Genomic DNA, 18,280 nt, shown 5'->3' with positions numbered 1-18,280 from the left:
TATTCAATATTCAAAATAAAAAAATATATACATATCTTTTCATTCACAATAATGCATACCTTTAGTATGAAATCTATCAAAGTATTTGGTTTGAAAAACGCTGATAATTTTATTTTTTAATAATATTCACCTCATCATGAATGAAACTTATGATGAAGTTGTTTTTACCAAAATTCAGTTAACTCAAAGAGTAAATCGTATAATACTAAAAAAAATTTGTAATTTAATTGAAAATTTATATTAATGGTTATATTAATTTTAATGTTATAATTTTTCAATATATTTAGTTTTAATGTTACAGTTTCATAAATTACGGATTTTCTTATATGAATATCTACAATAATTCAGTATGTATATATATATATATATTTTACATCGGGTCTGCCGAAAATCGGCAGGTTTCGTAAATTTAAATAGCAATCAAACAATATGAAAACATCTACCAACAAAACACAAAAATGTATAACGTCAGCTTGATTTATTCAGATTATAAAAATAGTCTACGTTTGAGATAGATTTGATATTCGAAATATTTAATTGAGATATTTGATAATTTACATCATATTATTATATACACAGACATATATACTAATACTTATGTTGAGGAACATTATTAATTATGAACATTGAAAGAGTATTATTAATAGAAACGCTTACTTTATTTGTTGCATACAACTTATATCATATATACTAAGACAAGCCATCACTTATTTATAAGACTGCCCCAAGTCCGTCCGTGTTTATATTTACGCTATTTAAAATAGAAAACTGAAATTTAATGCACAAATGTAAATTTTTGCAAGTTGATTTAGAAGAATATTTTTATATTCTTTTAAATTGCGTCCCTCCCCCCTCTGCCTATCTCCTTACACAAAGTTATAGTTCTTCAAATCCCTAAAAAACAATTTACTTTTTAGGGCTTTATTGTATCGATACGAAAAACAATTTTTATATTTGGCGAACGGAGAAAATAATCATTTCCTTCTTCTATAGAGGAGCAGCAAAATCGAATATTAAAAATGGTTTTGGTAGAATATACTGATACCATAATAATTATCTTATTGTTTATGTAAATAAAATTTAAAATTATATATTAGGTAAAAGTAAATTTCATATAGTTTTCAATGGGAAAATATAAACTTATAAAATAAAAGTTAACAAAAAAGCATTAAAAATTAAAAATATTTTAAGTAAAAATTCAGTAAAAATCATGTACCAGCAAAACGACAAAATTATTTAATAATCTTTCCTTTTAAAAAAAAAAAAACAAAACCAAAATAGCAAGTATACTTATAATTTAAATAGTAATTCCAATTCATTTATCTTTGATTGAATATGATTTTTAAAAGTAATTAATATTAATTAATAAATTTTTATACAGTACTTATATCATTTTTATATTGGTAAGAGTATATTGGTAATAAAAGGCCTAAAATAATATTTAAACAAGTATTAATACATATGAAATTGTAATATGTTTCCCCATCAAAATTTTCAGATTTCTTTCTTTAAAATATTAATCGTATAGGGGCATGCAACTTATTTAAAATTTTTTTCTTTATTAGAAGAAACTCAATTTTCTATATAGTTTATGGAATTTGCCAGAATTTTAATTTTCTCTTTGAAGTTTGAATTTAATTTTTCATTAACCAACAACTAAGTACTATCTACAATACATAAAAAAAAAAAAAAAATTTTTTTTTTGTTTGTTTTATATTTCTTACTTCAGAATTTGTAAAGCAACTTTGAGGATCATCACGTTTTCTTCTACGTTTTCGTGGTGTTATATCAGAAATTGATAATTGCTTTTGTTGTTCTGCAGCTATATTTGTCCCTACTGTCGATATTAATTGTGATGCTATTTTTGTTGTTGTTGATAACGATGATGATAATGATGATGATGATGTTGATACTGGTGTAGATGCTATTCTTAATGATGACGAAGTTAGTGATGTTGGTATTAATGATGATGATGGTAAAGATGCCGTCACCGTTATTGTTGATTTTTGTTGTGCTTTACTATTTATGGATGATAATGATGAATCTGGTAGTGGTTGTTGTGTTGTAGATGGTGGTGGTGCTGGTGGTGCTGGTGGTGGTTGTGGTGGCGGCGGCATTGTAACATTTAAAATATTTTTATTCTCTTTTTTTAAATATTTTTCTATTTTCTGATTTATTATTTTATTATATTTTTTGTTTGTTTTAAATTTTTTAATATTACTAACTTTTGTATTTATAATTAATTGTTTCTGATTTGTATTATTTTTTCTAAGATTTCTACATTTAGTATAATTTTTGTTATCTTCTATTTCTTCTCTATTTATTTTATTAATTTTACCGTTTTCTGAACTTTTTTTTATAATATAATTAATTTCTTTCCCTTTTTTTTCTTTTTGTTGTTTTTGTTCATTTAATATTATATTATTTTCATTTCTTCCAATATTGTATTCTATTTGCTTAAGTTGTTGTTCTTCTCTTCTTATTTTTTTATTAAGTATTTTCTTTTGATTTTTAATAATTTTTGATCTTTTATTTATTATATTTGATTTTTTTGTATTATATATTCTAGTATTTAAATTTAAATTATTTCTTTTTATGTTGTTTTTATTAATATTTGTAATTTTTAATTGAAATTCTTTATTATTATCTTCATTTTTATGATTATTCTCGATATTATTATTATTAATTAATTTTTTAATTATTTTATTACAATTATTTTGTGTAGGTTTTTGATATTTTTGTTGTTTTTTCTGATATTCTTTCTGTTTTATAATAATTGAATCACCTTTATTTGTATTTATTATATTATTCTTATTATTATTATTATTATTATTATTATTATTATTATTATTACGTATAATACGGTTGTTATTTGTTCTTAAACATTTTTTTGTTTTGTTAATATTAGTATTACAATTGTTATCATCACTATCAATTTTACTACTACTACTACTATTATTTTTATTATTATTTTTATTTATATATTTATTATTCTTATTATTATTACTATTATTATGAGTTTTGTTATTTGTTTTCTTATTAGCTGCTACATTTAAAGCTGCTGTGGCCGCTATTCTTGTTGCATGAATTTTCGCCGTCAGTAATACATTCTGCTGTAAATATAGGAGAATAGAAAAAACCACATAGAAGCAAAACAACAAAATAGCAATTATAAAACGATATGATATATTTAATTTAAATATGTATATACATATAATAAAATATAAATTAAACACTTAAATTTAAGTGCGATTACACTCGATATATATAACAATTTATTTTAAAAATATAAAATAACTTAATATATATACATATATATACGATTACATTAAATAATTACTTTAGTTAAATATTTCACATTTAAGTTACATTAACACTACTTAGTATATAATGTCGTATAGTATATTTAATTGCCAAATAGCGTTAAAACTTGATCATTTGCATCTTAATTAAATTATTTATTTCATTTTTTCTATTTATTTTAAATAGAATATACAGACGTGTAAGTATATAGTAGACTCAAACTTAAAATAACACACGTTACCAAATTGTTCAAATTTATTTCCAAATTTAAGTCGAAAATTAATTGCCCTTTCGAATTCTTAATTGTTTTGAACGGTCAGAAAAATTTTTGTTTTAATGAACAAATACTTTGTTCCAAATTGTTCACCTTTCTACAAAAATTTGAAAATATGACATATGATAGTTCTGATATAAGGCGACAATGTATTTTATATGAATAATATGGTGTACTAATATATTTAATAAATAAATTTTCAAATACTTATAAAAGAAAAAAAAAATATATAATTTTCTATTGGTTCATAACAGAATAACAGAAACCATTACGATTAATATATCAATTACGATTAAACGGTGCTGGTGTACTACTTACATAAATATGTATATAAAATATAAGGATGTATACATGTTCTATCATAATAATTTTATTTATTATCATATACATACATACATACTTTTGTTAAATTTTATAGTTAGTGAATACATAAGTATTTTTATTTAATTAAAAATGAAAATTATCAGCTTTATGTTATTTCTTTTCTCTCCCAATTAAAATATTCTACGTACATTGTATATATGTATGTATATACATGCTAATTTTAATATTATAAAGAAATTTTTACAGAATTATACGAAACTATACTTAGATATTATATATATATTTAATAATACGCATATTAAAATATTTTTATGTTTTTACTTATACAAATTCAAATACTTGTATATAAAATATACACAGAACTAAATTTGTGCTACTGGTGCTAATTTTCATATATTTAATACCGTTTATGGAAATATATTATTTGTACTACAATGCAAAATATACATACGAATATAATAAGTACGCATTTATATAAGTACGAACATTAGATTAGTTTTCTTCTGTCCTCAGTTCACATTTGTGAAAAATTGATATAAAGCGTTAATGTATCGAATATATGGTGATCATTTAAGAAATGAAAAAAAATTTTCGATATTGTAAATTAGTATTTAATATGGAAGTCGACATAATATTAAATTCAATTCAGTAGTTCTGCACCTCCTATATAACTGTGTTGTTATGCCGCAGTTTAAAAATCAAGAATATTTCTTTTCTTCCTGTTTTGAAATTGGATTCATACTACATTTTTATGCGTCTTATAATCTTATTTTTTATGCTGCAATTTTGGAAAACAGGAACATTTCATCTCCTACTGATTTCGGAACTGGATTCATTCTACATTTCTATATAAAATTCAATAATTATAGCTTAATAAGTTGAATTTGCTAATGAATATCGTATTACTTAGTGAACTTTTGCAGTTAGATAACAATATAGATCTTTTTAAATTCTATATACATAAGTATATAGTAGTAATTTAATATTAAAGTAATATTAATATTAAGCTAATAGAAATTTGAATAAAATGTTAATCTATTTTAATTAAATTAAATTAAATCCATTTATGTATATAAAAATTCATTGAAAATTTAAAGATGGGGAAAGGAACTATGTATATAAAAGTAGTTACACAATTGTTTATGGCTTACATATACAGTGGTGGTTATAGCAATAAAGTCACCTGCCCTCGTTTCTTGGGCCACTAAACTTATTTTTATTTAACATTTAGGCATCACCATTGCTCCCAAAAATTAAGAGTAATATGTTATAAAGAATAATTTCGAACGGTCCAATGAATATAACAATTTTATTATGATATAAGGACAAAATTTTAAGTGGTCAGTAAAATAAAGGCAATGTGTTTAATATTAAAATATAGAGAATATTTTTATATACTCAGCATAAAAAATGTTTTTTGAGTTTGTTTTTGAGATTTTTATTATAAGTTTGGTGCAAAATATAGAATCGTAATGAAAAAACTACTCATTGTTCAGCAAAGGAGAAAATAAAGGTATTAAAACTTCAAAATAAAACAAAATTTCAGCAAGATATTGAAAAAAATTGTTCGGGATGATTTAAAATGAGGTAAACCAGCGCTGCCAAAAGTGAAGATTTATCTTCACTTTTGGCAGCGCTGTAGATCAGTCATTTTTGTTTTGCGCGAAACTTCAGAATAAAATTTTTAAATTTTACGTACAAAAATATCTTCAAAATTAAGATTTTTTAATGCTATTGAATATTTTCAGAATCGAATTTTTTTACACCTTTTTCCATATTTTCCAAAGTTTGCAAAAAAATATTTCGACCAAAAAATGAATAGGCAACGCACGGTAACGTAAGGTAGACAGAAAATTTTTGATACTCTCCGCTGTAATCAATTCTATATTAATAGGCTTGACGCACTAACTAAATGCGCATACAACTTATAATATCATATATCATTTTGCATATAATTAGATTTTCTTTTTTGGCATCTGATTCGGTTCGAACTGTAATCGTGATATTTTGACTTCCTATTTCTTTCAAATAAACTACTGTTGAAGATCTCTTATCGTTCGTGAAGATTTGTTTTTTAATCAAATATTCAAAATGAAGATTTTATTTTAACACATTATGACGGGGCAGCCTAGCATGTGCAACAATGTTGCGTAACGGGCGAATATACACAATGTATACATCCGGATACATAAAAAGTTTGAGGGCCCTATTACTCAAAAAATAACAAGTTTTTGAAAAAAATATAAGAATAAAAAAAAGTCTAGAATAAGTTTCTACATCCATATTGCCTATAATAGGATTATAAGTGACAATCCACATAAGCGGTTACTAGAACCCGACACGTTCATAATGTGTTAAGTAAATGAAAATATTTTGGCTAATCTACTCGGCAGGACTGGGTAACTGGGACATGGAAAACTTGAATTTTACGCAGATGGATTAGGAACAGAAGGAATAACAAGTGACAAAGTGGACACATAAATGACTCTTAATACCCTCCAAAGCTTTTAAAACTGAATTAAAATCGAATATAAATGCATGTACTATAAGTACCATTATTGAGTTCTCCAATATTTTAAAAAAGCATAAAGAATGCTGTGCGGATATGGAGATCAAAAAATGGTATACGTACATATTTACATACTAATTCTATTTAAAATTATATTTTATTAAATTTTTTTTAAATAAATACATACATATACACATATACATATAAATTAATCGAGTAAATGAAATGTGTAAATTAAAGGTAATTTCCTTGTTATTTTTTTCACCAAAAACTGCAAACCCAAAACCCAATCTGCAACCCAATCGTATATACGGATATATGAAATAACTGTACGTATACGTATATATGTAGCAATAAATAAAATATAATGTAAATCATTAACTCTTATATATAGATACATTTACATATATTACGTATGTATGTATACTTTCTGATGAGAGAAAATACTTTACAATGCATATTATATATATACTTACATTGCATGATATATAACTCATACATAATTATGTAATAATATTTTTCAATTAATATACCTACATGTATATATACTATAAAATACATGTATAGAAACTATAAAACGGGTTACCAGCTGACATAAAAAACTTACCAGCGAAAAATTTTCAAAGGGAGTATAGGAAATTGAAGATTGACATATTCAAAGCAATATAATGTATATAATATAAATGCACATACATATATGGATGTGTTTTGTATCTCTTTTTATATTCTCTTCTTCAATGTATCAATGAAAATTTTATTCTAATTCATAATCAAATCTGATTTTTTAACTTTCTTTTTCTTTCTTTTTCATTTCAAAATTTAGAATTATTTAATATTAGATAATGACTATTTTACATTAAAATCTCATTGAATTATTAGTTGATATTGTTTTTCTTGTTTTTGTCTGTTCTTGTCTTAAGTCTTGTTAAATCTTTTGTGAAATTTTTGTAATAAACTTTTGTAATTTTTCAAAAGAAACAGGGACATTGTAAAATGAATTGTAAATACAATTGTACCTTTTTTGTTACATTCTACACGGGCTCATTTAAGATAATTGAAATAAATAAATAAAATAAAAAAATCATACAAAAATAATTTACGTATATTCATTAATACAATATATGTATGTAAGCAAATATAGTGTTTAATACTTTCAATCCAACCAATCTAAACATTGCTTTAGAGAGCAAAATAAAACAAAACGAAAAAAAATACCCCAATTCTACATCAACAACAGCAACAACAACGAAGTAACCAATTTATCAGCATCCCCTCTTTAAATATATATATATATATATATTAATATATACATATATATACCCTTATATACTTTTATTAAGATTTAATGTGAATATAGATATGTAAGTACTCATTAATTCCTTTCGTACACATTATTATATAAATAACGCTCGTATACTTTATATATATGCTACGTTATATAGACTTTAATATTTATGTACATAGTAATATTTATATTTTATTTATATACATATATATATATACAGTTACATAAATATATTAGATATATATAACATTTTAATTGTTTTTTTTTCTGTCTCTCTTAACATAATATGAGTATGTACATAATTTTTTTTGTATATAGAAAAAAACCGAATAGAAAAAAAGAATGTTGGAAGCTTAGTGCTCAAAATATACATACATATATAAGTATGCAAGTATATAAACAATAGTAAATAGTAAGAGAGAAACTACATTATATTGAGAATAAAATCGAAAACCTAAAACAAAAAATAAAAAAGCTATGTGAAATGTGATGATGATAAGAAGAGAAAAATGATAACGTAATATACATATGGTATATATGTACATATATGTATAATATGTATGTACATTTAAATAATTATAGGTACTCGTATATGATGCTATTTTTTATATAGAGTAAAAATCATGTGTTTATAGGGATGTAAGTATAAAATAAATTATAGAGATGTGAAGTAGTGTTTTTTATTCGAAAAAAAAAATTTAAATGAACGTATTTTGCATGAAAAGAAAATATATATGTACATATGCACATATTACACACATATATGTAAATGAATTTATGTGCTCTTGCCTGTTAATTCTTGTAAATGAATTGTATGCGTTCATTACATAAATCCGGGAGCATTATGTAAAAACTCATTTACAAATTTCAGAAACAAACAACGAACAAAAAGTAGACAGTAAATATAAACGTACATGTATTACTCAAGACAACTAATAGCAAAACAGAAGGACAAAAGGAAATTAAAATGGAAGTTAATTGAATGTACTCATTTCAAATAGAACAGAATGAGGATAGTCCGTTCATCTCAAATAGAATAGTATGAAGAAATTAAAATGGAAGGTAAATATACCTACTTATTGCTCAAATCAGCTATAATGCAAGCAGAAGTGCAATGAGAGCTCAAATTGTATATTATAAATTAGTAAGCTCCGCTTAAACTAAAGGAAAACAAAAAACCAATATTGCGTACTCAAACCCTGCAGTACTCAAATTGTATATTATAAATTAGTAAGCTCCGCTTAAACTAAAGGAAAACAAAAAACCAATATTGCGTATTCAAACCCTGCAGTACTCAAATTGTATATTATAAATTAGTAAGCTCCGATTAAACTAAAGGAAAACAAAAAACCAATATTGCGTATTCAAACCCTGCAGTACTTCAATTAACAAAATGTTAAATAAAATGTTAAATAAATATGCAGAAGTTATAAAACTATTGACGTATCATAGTTCAATTTCGGAATGCAGAAACGACAATTTTTTATAGTTGCATATGCCGTAAGCAGACATATCTATTCCCTTGCGAATAGTTTTTGACTAGCAAAGCAAAAAAAAAATTTTTTAAATCATTAAATATTTTGTAAAACAAAATATTTTCCAAAAAGCAAAAATCAAAATAAGTACTAATCACAATACCTAAAAATATTAAGCGTAAGGAGAGAAAAACAAAAAAACAAAATAGAATAAACAACAAAGCAAAGTAAAGTAAACATAAACAGCAGGTATTCTTAATGCACAATACGCCTTAAAATCTACATAGTCTGGCAGATTATATGAAATTTATTATGTATGTGCATACCTGGAGGATTAAAATATATATGTATATACATATGAACGTACTCTTAATATCCTTAGCACAAATATTTTTTTTTATATATATAAAAAACGATAATCATTTAGGTTTGACCCAAAACAAAAGAAAATATGAGGCCAAATGTTAAAAATATAACAAATATCCCAATACCTACAGCCTGTTCACTTTCTAAGTATAGTGCAGCATACATAGGCCATTGGATAAACCCTTATAATTACAGTTAGATAAAAAACTTTCTCTAATTATTTTACTTCTTGACTAGACGAATTTCAAAAAAAGAAAAAAAAGGAAATACAAAAATTCAAATTATTCGAACTTTTAAAGTCACTCTAAATATTGGTATTAATATTATTTAAAAAAATAACTATAGGATACTAAATAATACTAAGTAATCGCAAAAATATCAAAATTATTATTAAATAAATTATAAAATTTTAATCATTTCCTAACCTTTGATGAACAAATAAGAATCAGATCAGATAAGGAATCAGATTTTTCTCGTAGATGGGAAATATTTGAATTGCAATAAGTGGGGATTCTAACGCGGACATAATACAAAAATCTGGTTGGCGCGAATACACAAGAAAGATGAGAAAAATAAGAGGAGACAAAATCAAACCAGTAGTCTATTTGCTGTGCTCATGTCCCACGATATCTTGTGAATAATACGGTTAATTCAAGGTAAAGATATCTTGGGTCACGTTCTTTTAAACTGGTAACAGATTCAGTGAATGTAAATTCTAAGATTCTTAAGCAATTCTTAAAAAATTCAAATTGGATCGAATACAAAAAAGAGAAAGGTAAAAAATAAATATAAGCCCATTCAGAGAATTGTTTCTTATATTTTTTTTGCTTTAGGAAAACCACTCTTTGCAGTGATGAATTTCAAAGTTTTACATATTCCGGCAAAATAACAGACACCATATATGTATATCGTGCTTATGGCTCAAAATTTCAAAAAATTTAAGTAACTGTATATATTGTAAGTATACTGCATTAAGTATATGTATATGTAAAAGCACCTATATATATAAGGACCTCTAAAAATTTTTCATGAAAATCCATGTCCTTATAAGTATTTACTTGCCCATATTGCATGTATAAGCACATAAATATATATTCTTGTATGCAGTTAATATATTTATATATATGCATTAATATATTTATAAATTTTAGCTGGAAGCCTTACCTCTCTCTCTCTCTCTCTTTCTGTTTCTCTGATTAATTTCATTATTTTTATTTACTTATTTTTATATTTATTATTTTTAATATTATGGCATTATTTAATAACCGATATATTCTTACTCTATTTATACAAAAAAAAAATGTATAGACACACACATACAGACACGTAATACTCATTCAATAAGTATGTTTATTCAACCATTCACAAGAATGTAGATATACATACCTACATACACAAATTATATACAATATTGTGAATAGCATGTAACTACGAATTATAAAATGAAAAAAAAATCAAGACAATAGTTTTAGAGTCCTTTCAGATTTTTGTTGTTGTGTTATTAGAAATCCTGTTGAAACAATTTTTTCTCTTTTGTCTCATATTATTACTTTTTTTTTCTGTTTTTTTTTTTTTTGAAAATTTAAACACCTGGCAAAAACTAAATAAAAAAAATTGTAATTTTTTTTTTTTTGTTTTTTGTTCCTTTTGTTTCACATTTTTTTTTCTATTTTCAAAACAGAAACAATCAGAAAACAGGATACATTAGTTTCAAAAAAAAAAAAAACAACAAAAAAAATTTTTTTTGGCGAAACAAAGCAATAAACGTGTGATTAGAAACTAGAATATTAGATTTCTTTAACACAAAACAATAAAAATAATATTTTTAATTTTAAATTAAAAAGAAAACAAGAAAAAACAAAAATTATAAACTCAATTGTTGTTGTCCATTGTGTATTAGAATTAAAAAAAAAAAATCCTTTTTAAAAGGATATTTTTTTGCTACACAATTTAATTTGAGCACAAGGGCGTATTCGAAAAAAAAATAAGAAAAAAATTTTAATGAAAAAAACACTAAATGAATTTTTAATTTACACAAAAAAAATGTTTTTTTTTTTTTTTTTTTCATTTTTGCACCTTTTTAGCAATTTAAGAATTCATAGAAAAAAATATCGTTTTAGTTTTCATTTTTCATTAAGCATAAACCCTTAACTATTCAAACACAAGTAAAACTGGTTTTTATGCTAAGATTTCTTTGTTTTGCATTTCAGAAAAATGCTTGGAATGCGTGTATGGAAAAGGGCACATCTTCTTAGCATATAAAAGTAGCCTAACTCAAAAATATTTACTTTACAAAAAAAATATCAAAAAACAATTCGCAGTACAAAATTATATAAATGCATTTATAAAAAAATCTGATGTGGTCAGCACATAACCGACCGCAATTTATATTATCTAGATTAGTAAAAGTATTCCAGAAGATTATGAAAATGCATTTTAAATACTTCTCTACAATTTTAAGAACACTAATAAGCTTTTAATTAACATACCTAGAAAAATGTAAATTTTGCTCTTAGTAGAGTTTCATTTTGTGCTGTCCGAATTATAAGAAAAGTTCGTATTAAAGTAATTTCTATTAACAACCAGATCTCAAATATTAAATTTCCAGAAATTCCATCAATTCGTTCCATAGATATGATAAAAAATGTAAAATCGGCTCCAGATCAGTTTCCGAACCCTTGACCTTTCTAAAAAAAATGTAAAGATTCATTGTTTCAATACCTCGAATTTAAATATTAAATTTCAATAAAATCGATTGATTATTTTTCGTTACATACTCAGAAATTTATATTTAGCAACTAGACGTTACTGTAATAAACGTCTAGTTGCTGACGCCTGATTTCTTCCAAAAGTTAGGAGGTTTTGCCGACGGACAAATGAAGCTTACATATGAAATTTCAAGCAAATCATTTGAATATCTTTTTCAAAATGATCAAAAATGTAAAACAGGCCCGTTAAAAAGTTCAGTTCCCGAGCTCTGGAATATCCCAAAAATTGATCAATCCGTGCCATAGTCGAAATAAACTTACATATAAAATTTTATCAAAATCAGTTCAGCAGAACTTGAAACGCACATAAGACCGACAGGTTGCTAAAAATAGTTTACTTACATTTCCCTACTATTGAGAAGTGTGTTCCCCCTGAAAAGTCGATATGCAAAATTTGTTGCCATCACATAACCTACCTTATTGTATACACAATGCGGTCGGTAAAAAACTATGTCCACATTTATAATAAAATATTCAAATTTTAAAGAATTATTGCTATTGTTTTAAATTTTTTGAAAAATTTTTATGAAAAATAAAGTTGTTTAAGAGTACTGTGAACAAAATAAGCCCACCAGCATTTGGTTTATCCTTTAAAAAATATGTTTACTAAATAATCATCTACACTGGAAAAAAACGCATATCTAAAATAGCTACAAACCATTTCGAGGATCATATTTGTGTTTTGTACATAAAATATTTGACAACTCATAATATTTTTGCTCAAAATGGAAACAATTTTAATTTTTATATGATATATGTAAGCATATTTCAATGCTTCAACGGGCATTATAGTCAAACGGGCTATAATTATTTCAATTATATAGATAAAATAAAACTAAAAGGGATACAATGTAAGTATAGCTATTTCGTAGATAATCCAATTTTGATATGCGAATGTTGTAGTAAAGGAATGTTGTAGGGTAGCTCTTTTGGAAATAGCTCTTTCTTGTTTTTCAAAATTAAATGTAGTTGAATAAAAAATTTTTTGATAGACACAAGTTTATCCGTATTTAAATAACAACATTACCAAATGAGAAAGAACTGATTTGTATTTTTGTTATAAATATTTCTCAATTTCTCGAAAAATATTTTGAATTTGACAAAAAATATATACGAAATTATTAAAACTTATTCAGAAATTTGTTTTCGGCTGAAAAGGAGAACTAATTTAAAAACAGTTTATAAATAAAAAAGCTGTTTTGAATTAAGTATATTCTAAATAAAAATAGAGGGGTAGGAAATAAATTTGTATGAAAATTACCTATAAAGTGTGGTTGTCGTCATTTCGGATATAATTTGTATGCCTGTTTATTTTTAACACAGCACCCATTAACAGCTTTATTTTTGTATGTACGCAGAAAAAAGTTTGAAAAAAAAATAAAACCACACTTATATGATAGAAATTTTTCTTCAAAAGTTGTTTATTTAAAAATTTTAAAAATATGTAGGTTTTCTCGTTATAAAATCTTGCGTTTCTTAAAAATATTAATTGCTTTCATAATTCAAAAATAATTGAAAATTATAATCACTCATATCCTGGTAGTCACTTCACTTGACTTGATGGTTTGTTATTTAAAAATTTCGATTTTTTAAGAATAAAATCAATTTCGAAATTTGAAATTCTACACTTAAACCAAAATGCTTTTCAATCATGTCACGTCACTTCAAATGATATAGTTTTTGCGAAGGACTTCGATACTGTGTAGCATAACGCAATGATCTGTAAAATTTTGAAATATGGGTTGCCTTTACATGCCTTAACATTTCACAAAAAAAAATCTTTTGTATAACTAAGACTCAATTTCTGTGAAGCAACCTAACACACATAAATTTTTTACCGAAATAAATAAGATTTAATATTTTATTTTTTTAAAATACTCATAAAATCTTTTATATTATGATTTTTTCGAAAATAAAAGTGTAAGGGTTTTAGTTTTCGTTTATTTTTGTAAAGATGTTATAATGTTAAGTGTAGCTTTCAAAAAGTGTGATGTAGGCCGTTTTGGTTTTTATCAAAATTAAAAAAATCAAAATCAAAATGTGCGATACGCCACGTTTCCAATAAAATATTTGAAGAATTGAAAGAAAAATTATTCAATTTTTGAAATAAGCAAACAATTTTATAAAAAAATTATGAAAATGCGTTTTAAACATTTCTTTACAATTTTAAGGACACTAATGAACTTTTAGTTAACACACCTATAAAAATATAAATTTGGCTCTTAGTAGGATTTCACTTTGTGTTACCGAATTCAATGAAAATTTCACCAATTGTTTTCGGTAAGAACTGGAACTCAAATATAAAATTTCAAAAAAATTCCACCATATAATAAAATTTCATCAAAATCGGCTCACCCGATCTTGAGATATACACAGACAGACAGGCTAATAGACCGACATCTTTCTAAAAATAGTTTATTTTCGCTTCCCTACTATCGAGAAATGCGTTGTCATCACATAACCTCCCTTATAGTATGCAATTCAGTCAGTAAATAGAATACATATATTCGAACACAAGAGTTTGAAAACCCCCAATACTTTTAGAGCATAGAAACTATAGCAACTAAATTTAACACGTTCATTTCAAGCACACATTGTTTATTAATATTTGGTAATGATTCCGACCAAATTAATTAATTGCTTTTTTACACCAAAAATTTTATTGTGAGCTAAAATGGTTTAAGATACAAAATGTAGGTTTTACAAAAAAGCCGCTTAACTTTTACAAAAAAAAAAATATTTTTAATTAATTTTTATTACGGCAAAAAGGAACCTAAGTCACACTGTGTATTATAAAAATTTTGTTTTATAATACACAATGTCTAAGCAACAACATATGGGTTATCTCACTTTTACACTGGAAATAAATAAATTTTGGGTTTTGGTAAACAAAAAATAACGGAATATAAGAAATATTTGATTTTTTTTTGATAAAATTAAATTTGAGACCAAATTTATATACATTTTAAACAAAAAAGCAAAAATATTGGAAGTGATGGCTAGGCCACTTTGCTTCTGAGCCCCTCATTTGTAAAAGCTAAAGTTTAGCGGCATCTGTTTGATTTTATATACATACTCGTACGTTATTTATAATTTTTTAATAAGATTTTTTTAAATTTTAATAATTATAAATTGGGATTGTTTTTATTCCATCTCTCTGGACCATATAAAAGGTATTTAAGAAGAAATTCATTTCTTAAATTTAAAAGAGCTTTGAATGGAAGTCAATTGTGTTAAAAATTTATAGAAATAAAAATAAAATTATAAGGCCCTTATTATGATCACCGATATAAATTTTTGGTATTTATAATTATTAGCGAATTCACCTAAATTTTACGCGAATGACCTGTCAAATCTGTCGAATTAAAATTCTGTGTGACAAGCTTGGCGAATGAAACTAAAATAATACATGAGTGTTTTTTTTTTATTGAATATTATAGCATTTATAGTGATATAATGGAAAAAATCTAAACTACTCGTATCTGTAAAGTAATTTCATAAAATTCTACAAATTATTGTAAAAAACAATTAATTTAAGCGGGAAAAAATAAACCAAAAAAACAATTGGAGCATTTACTTAAATTAATGGAGAATAACCCAGATATTGCAAAAGGGATAGGAAAATTCAATTGTTTTTGCTTTCAAAAGCACATATTCAAATTTTGAATATGTGTGGTTGTTAACCTTATTATTTCGAGTAGGTTTTTCGATGTCTTGCGGTAGCAACATTTTGGATCTAGCGAATGAAAACCGATCATAATTTAAAATGTCATTCGATTCGCCTAGTCCATTCGACTCATACAAGTAAGTTTATTTTCTATAACTTAAAAGATGCAGTATAATTGCTTAAAATCCAGAAAATAAAACTTAGAAATTGAATTATGTGTATACTAAGAACGTGTATTTCACGTAAATTTTGAAATCAGGGATTTTATTTTTATGAAAAATTATTTTATGAAAGTTTAATTCAACTATAAATTTTTACTAATTTTTATTAATTAAATTGATTATCATAAAAGAACATTGTTGTGGACTTTGTTTGTTTTTTGAAATTTTTGTTTTTTTTTTTTTTGTTAAACTTACCATTTTTGTATTAAAAAATTATTTTCCAATATCGACATTTGTGTTTTTATTGTATTTGCAGCTGAATTTACGATTCGAATTATTAATGATTTTAATAATATAAATTTTAAGACTGTTTCCACAGACCATGCTCCTAATTTTATGCAATCTTTGCTCATGTGTAATTTTTATTTATTTTCTTCTTCTCAATTGTTATTCATTCTTTTTTTAATATCCTTTTTTAAAGGATTTTTGTTATCATTCATTTTTTTGTGATTTTTTTTTTTATATTATAATTTTTTTTTTCATTTTTAATTAATTTAATTTAATTATATTCAAAATAAATTTTTTATAGTAAATTTCATTTTTTTTTTGTTAATTTTTATTTTTACTTTTATATATATATACTATGTGTGTATAAATAAATATATTGGCGCTGTTGTAATTAATTTTTTTTTTAATTCGAGACCACCTTAATTTTGTTAATTTTTTCTTATTTTATTCTATATATATATATATATATGTAATTTAATAATTTATAAGAAATACACATACATTTATAATAATTATCTAAATGTTATATAATATTTTAGATTCAAATAATAATAGTTTACTATTATTTAATTATTCTGAAAAGAAAATACAAAAAAAAAATTCAAATTTAAAAAATATTTGTTAAGTTTCTAATAATTTGTTTTTATCATTTTAATAAATTCAAAGTTAATATTATTAAAAAAATATTTCTTTTGTTTCCTTGTTTTAAAAATTTCTACATTTTTTTTATTTTTCGATTTGATTTTTCCCGAATTATTTTCAATTAAAATTGTTTTAAATTTTTGTAATTTTAAGTCTTAATTATTTTATATTTAATATGTCTATTTTATATTAGATAAGCAAGTGAAAAAGTATTTGTTATGAGCATTCCTAAATGAATTTTTGGGTTTTAATTTAAGAAAATTTCATTATTTCTTTTAATACAAGACGTTATTTATTTTTTGTTAATTTAAATATAGTATAATTTTTAAAATATTTAATTATATTACTGTGTGCATTTTATATACTAACTATTCATATATTGTATATGGTAACATTTTGTATATAAATATATTAAAACTTAAAAATTAAATTTATATATAGGCATACAATTATTTCCACATAAGGTTTAGTTAAAGATACGCGCGTGATTGTTTCTTAATTTTTTTTTTAATCACTTATTTTATAAAGTCAAATACGATTTTTGATTTGCAAAATTTTAAAATCTATATATAATATTGGTATTAAATAATAAATATATAGGATCAATAACATTTGGATTTCTTTTTTTTTTGTTTTAACAATACGAAAATATCATAGAAGTATGTATCATAAATAAATTGTAAATTTAAAATAAAGCGGTTGTCGTAATTTATATAATATAAACACATATACAGGGTGGTCCAAAATATCCACATTTATTGTACATGGTTTTTTAAAAATCATATATTTCTCTTAAGCCAAAGCGAGAAAATAATTTGAAAGTTTTCATTTATTTAGTTCTAGAATAGTTCTAGCTTGCAATACGTTCGAAAATTTACGCTATACATACACTGAAAATATAGATCGTTTGGAAATTACTAACTGCAATAAAATGCGTTCGAAAATTACTCGCTTTAATAAAATGCGTTCAGAAATTCAATCTGCAATAAAGATATGTTAGAAGCGCAGATCTCTAATATAAATTTTGTCGCTGCCTCATGAAATTTCTTTGTTTTTTTTTTTTAATTTATAATTCAAAAAAAAAAATTTTAATTTCAAAATGGCCTTTAACTCGTTCCTTTGATTACGTCATCCATCTGTTCTGCAGTTGCATGAAGAAATTTCCATTAAGATAAATTAGTAGTGTAATAGGCACATTCTTATTGATTCCGCAACTAT

The 18,280-nt window shown here is 23.9% G+C and overlaps 1 protein-coding gene across 1 annotated transcript in view; it reads right to left on the bottom strand.

The window, feature by feature from the left end:
- Window positions 1-16,820, bottom strand: part of LOC129612140 (zinc finger protein 2-like) — a 40,283-nt gene extending 23,463 nt beyond the window's left edge. The window contains exons 1-2 of the mRNA XM_055525654.1: window positions 16,388-16,820; window positions 1,725-3,113 (exon numbers count right to left, since the gene is read on the bottom strand). Coding sequence (XP_055381629.1) covers window positions 1,725-3,113; window positions 16,388-16,390 — 1,392 coding nt within the window. The 5' untranslated portion in view covers window positions 16,391-16,820. The remainder of the gene's footprint in view (window positions 1-1,724; window positions 3,114-16,387) is intronic.
- Between the last annotated feature and the right edge of the window lie 1,460 nt (window positions 16,821-18,280).

This window comes from Condylostylus longicornis, unplaced genomic scaffold, assembly GCF_029603195.1.
Source record: "Condylostylus longicornis isolate FDR11 unplaced genomic scaffold, ASM2960319v2 ptg000057l, whole genome shotgun sequence".
Classification (NCBI taxonomy): Eukaryota; Metazoa; Arthropoda; class Insecta; order Diptera; family Dolichopodidae; genus Condylostylus; species Condylostylus longicornis.
The sequence above is the reverse complement of the archived record's forward strand: the minus strand, read 5'-3'. Positions and strand labels throughout refer to the sequence as shown.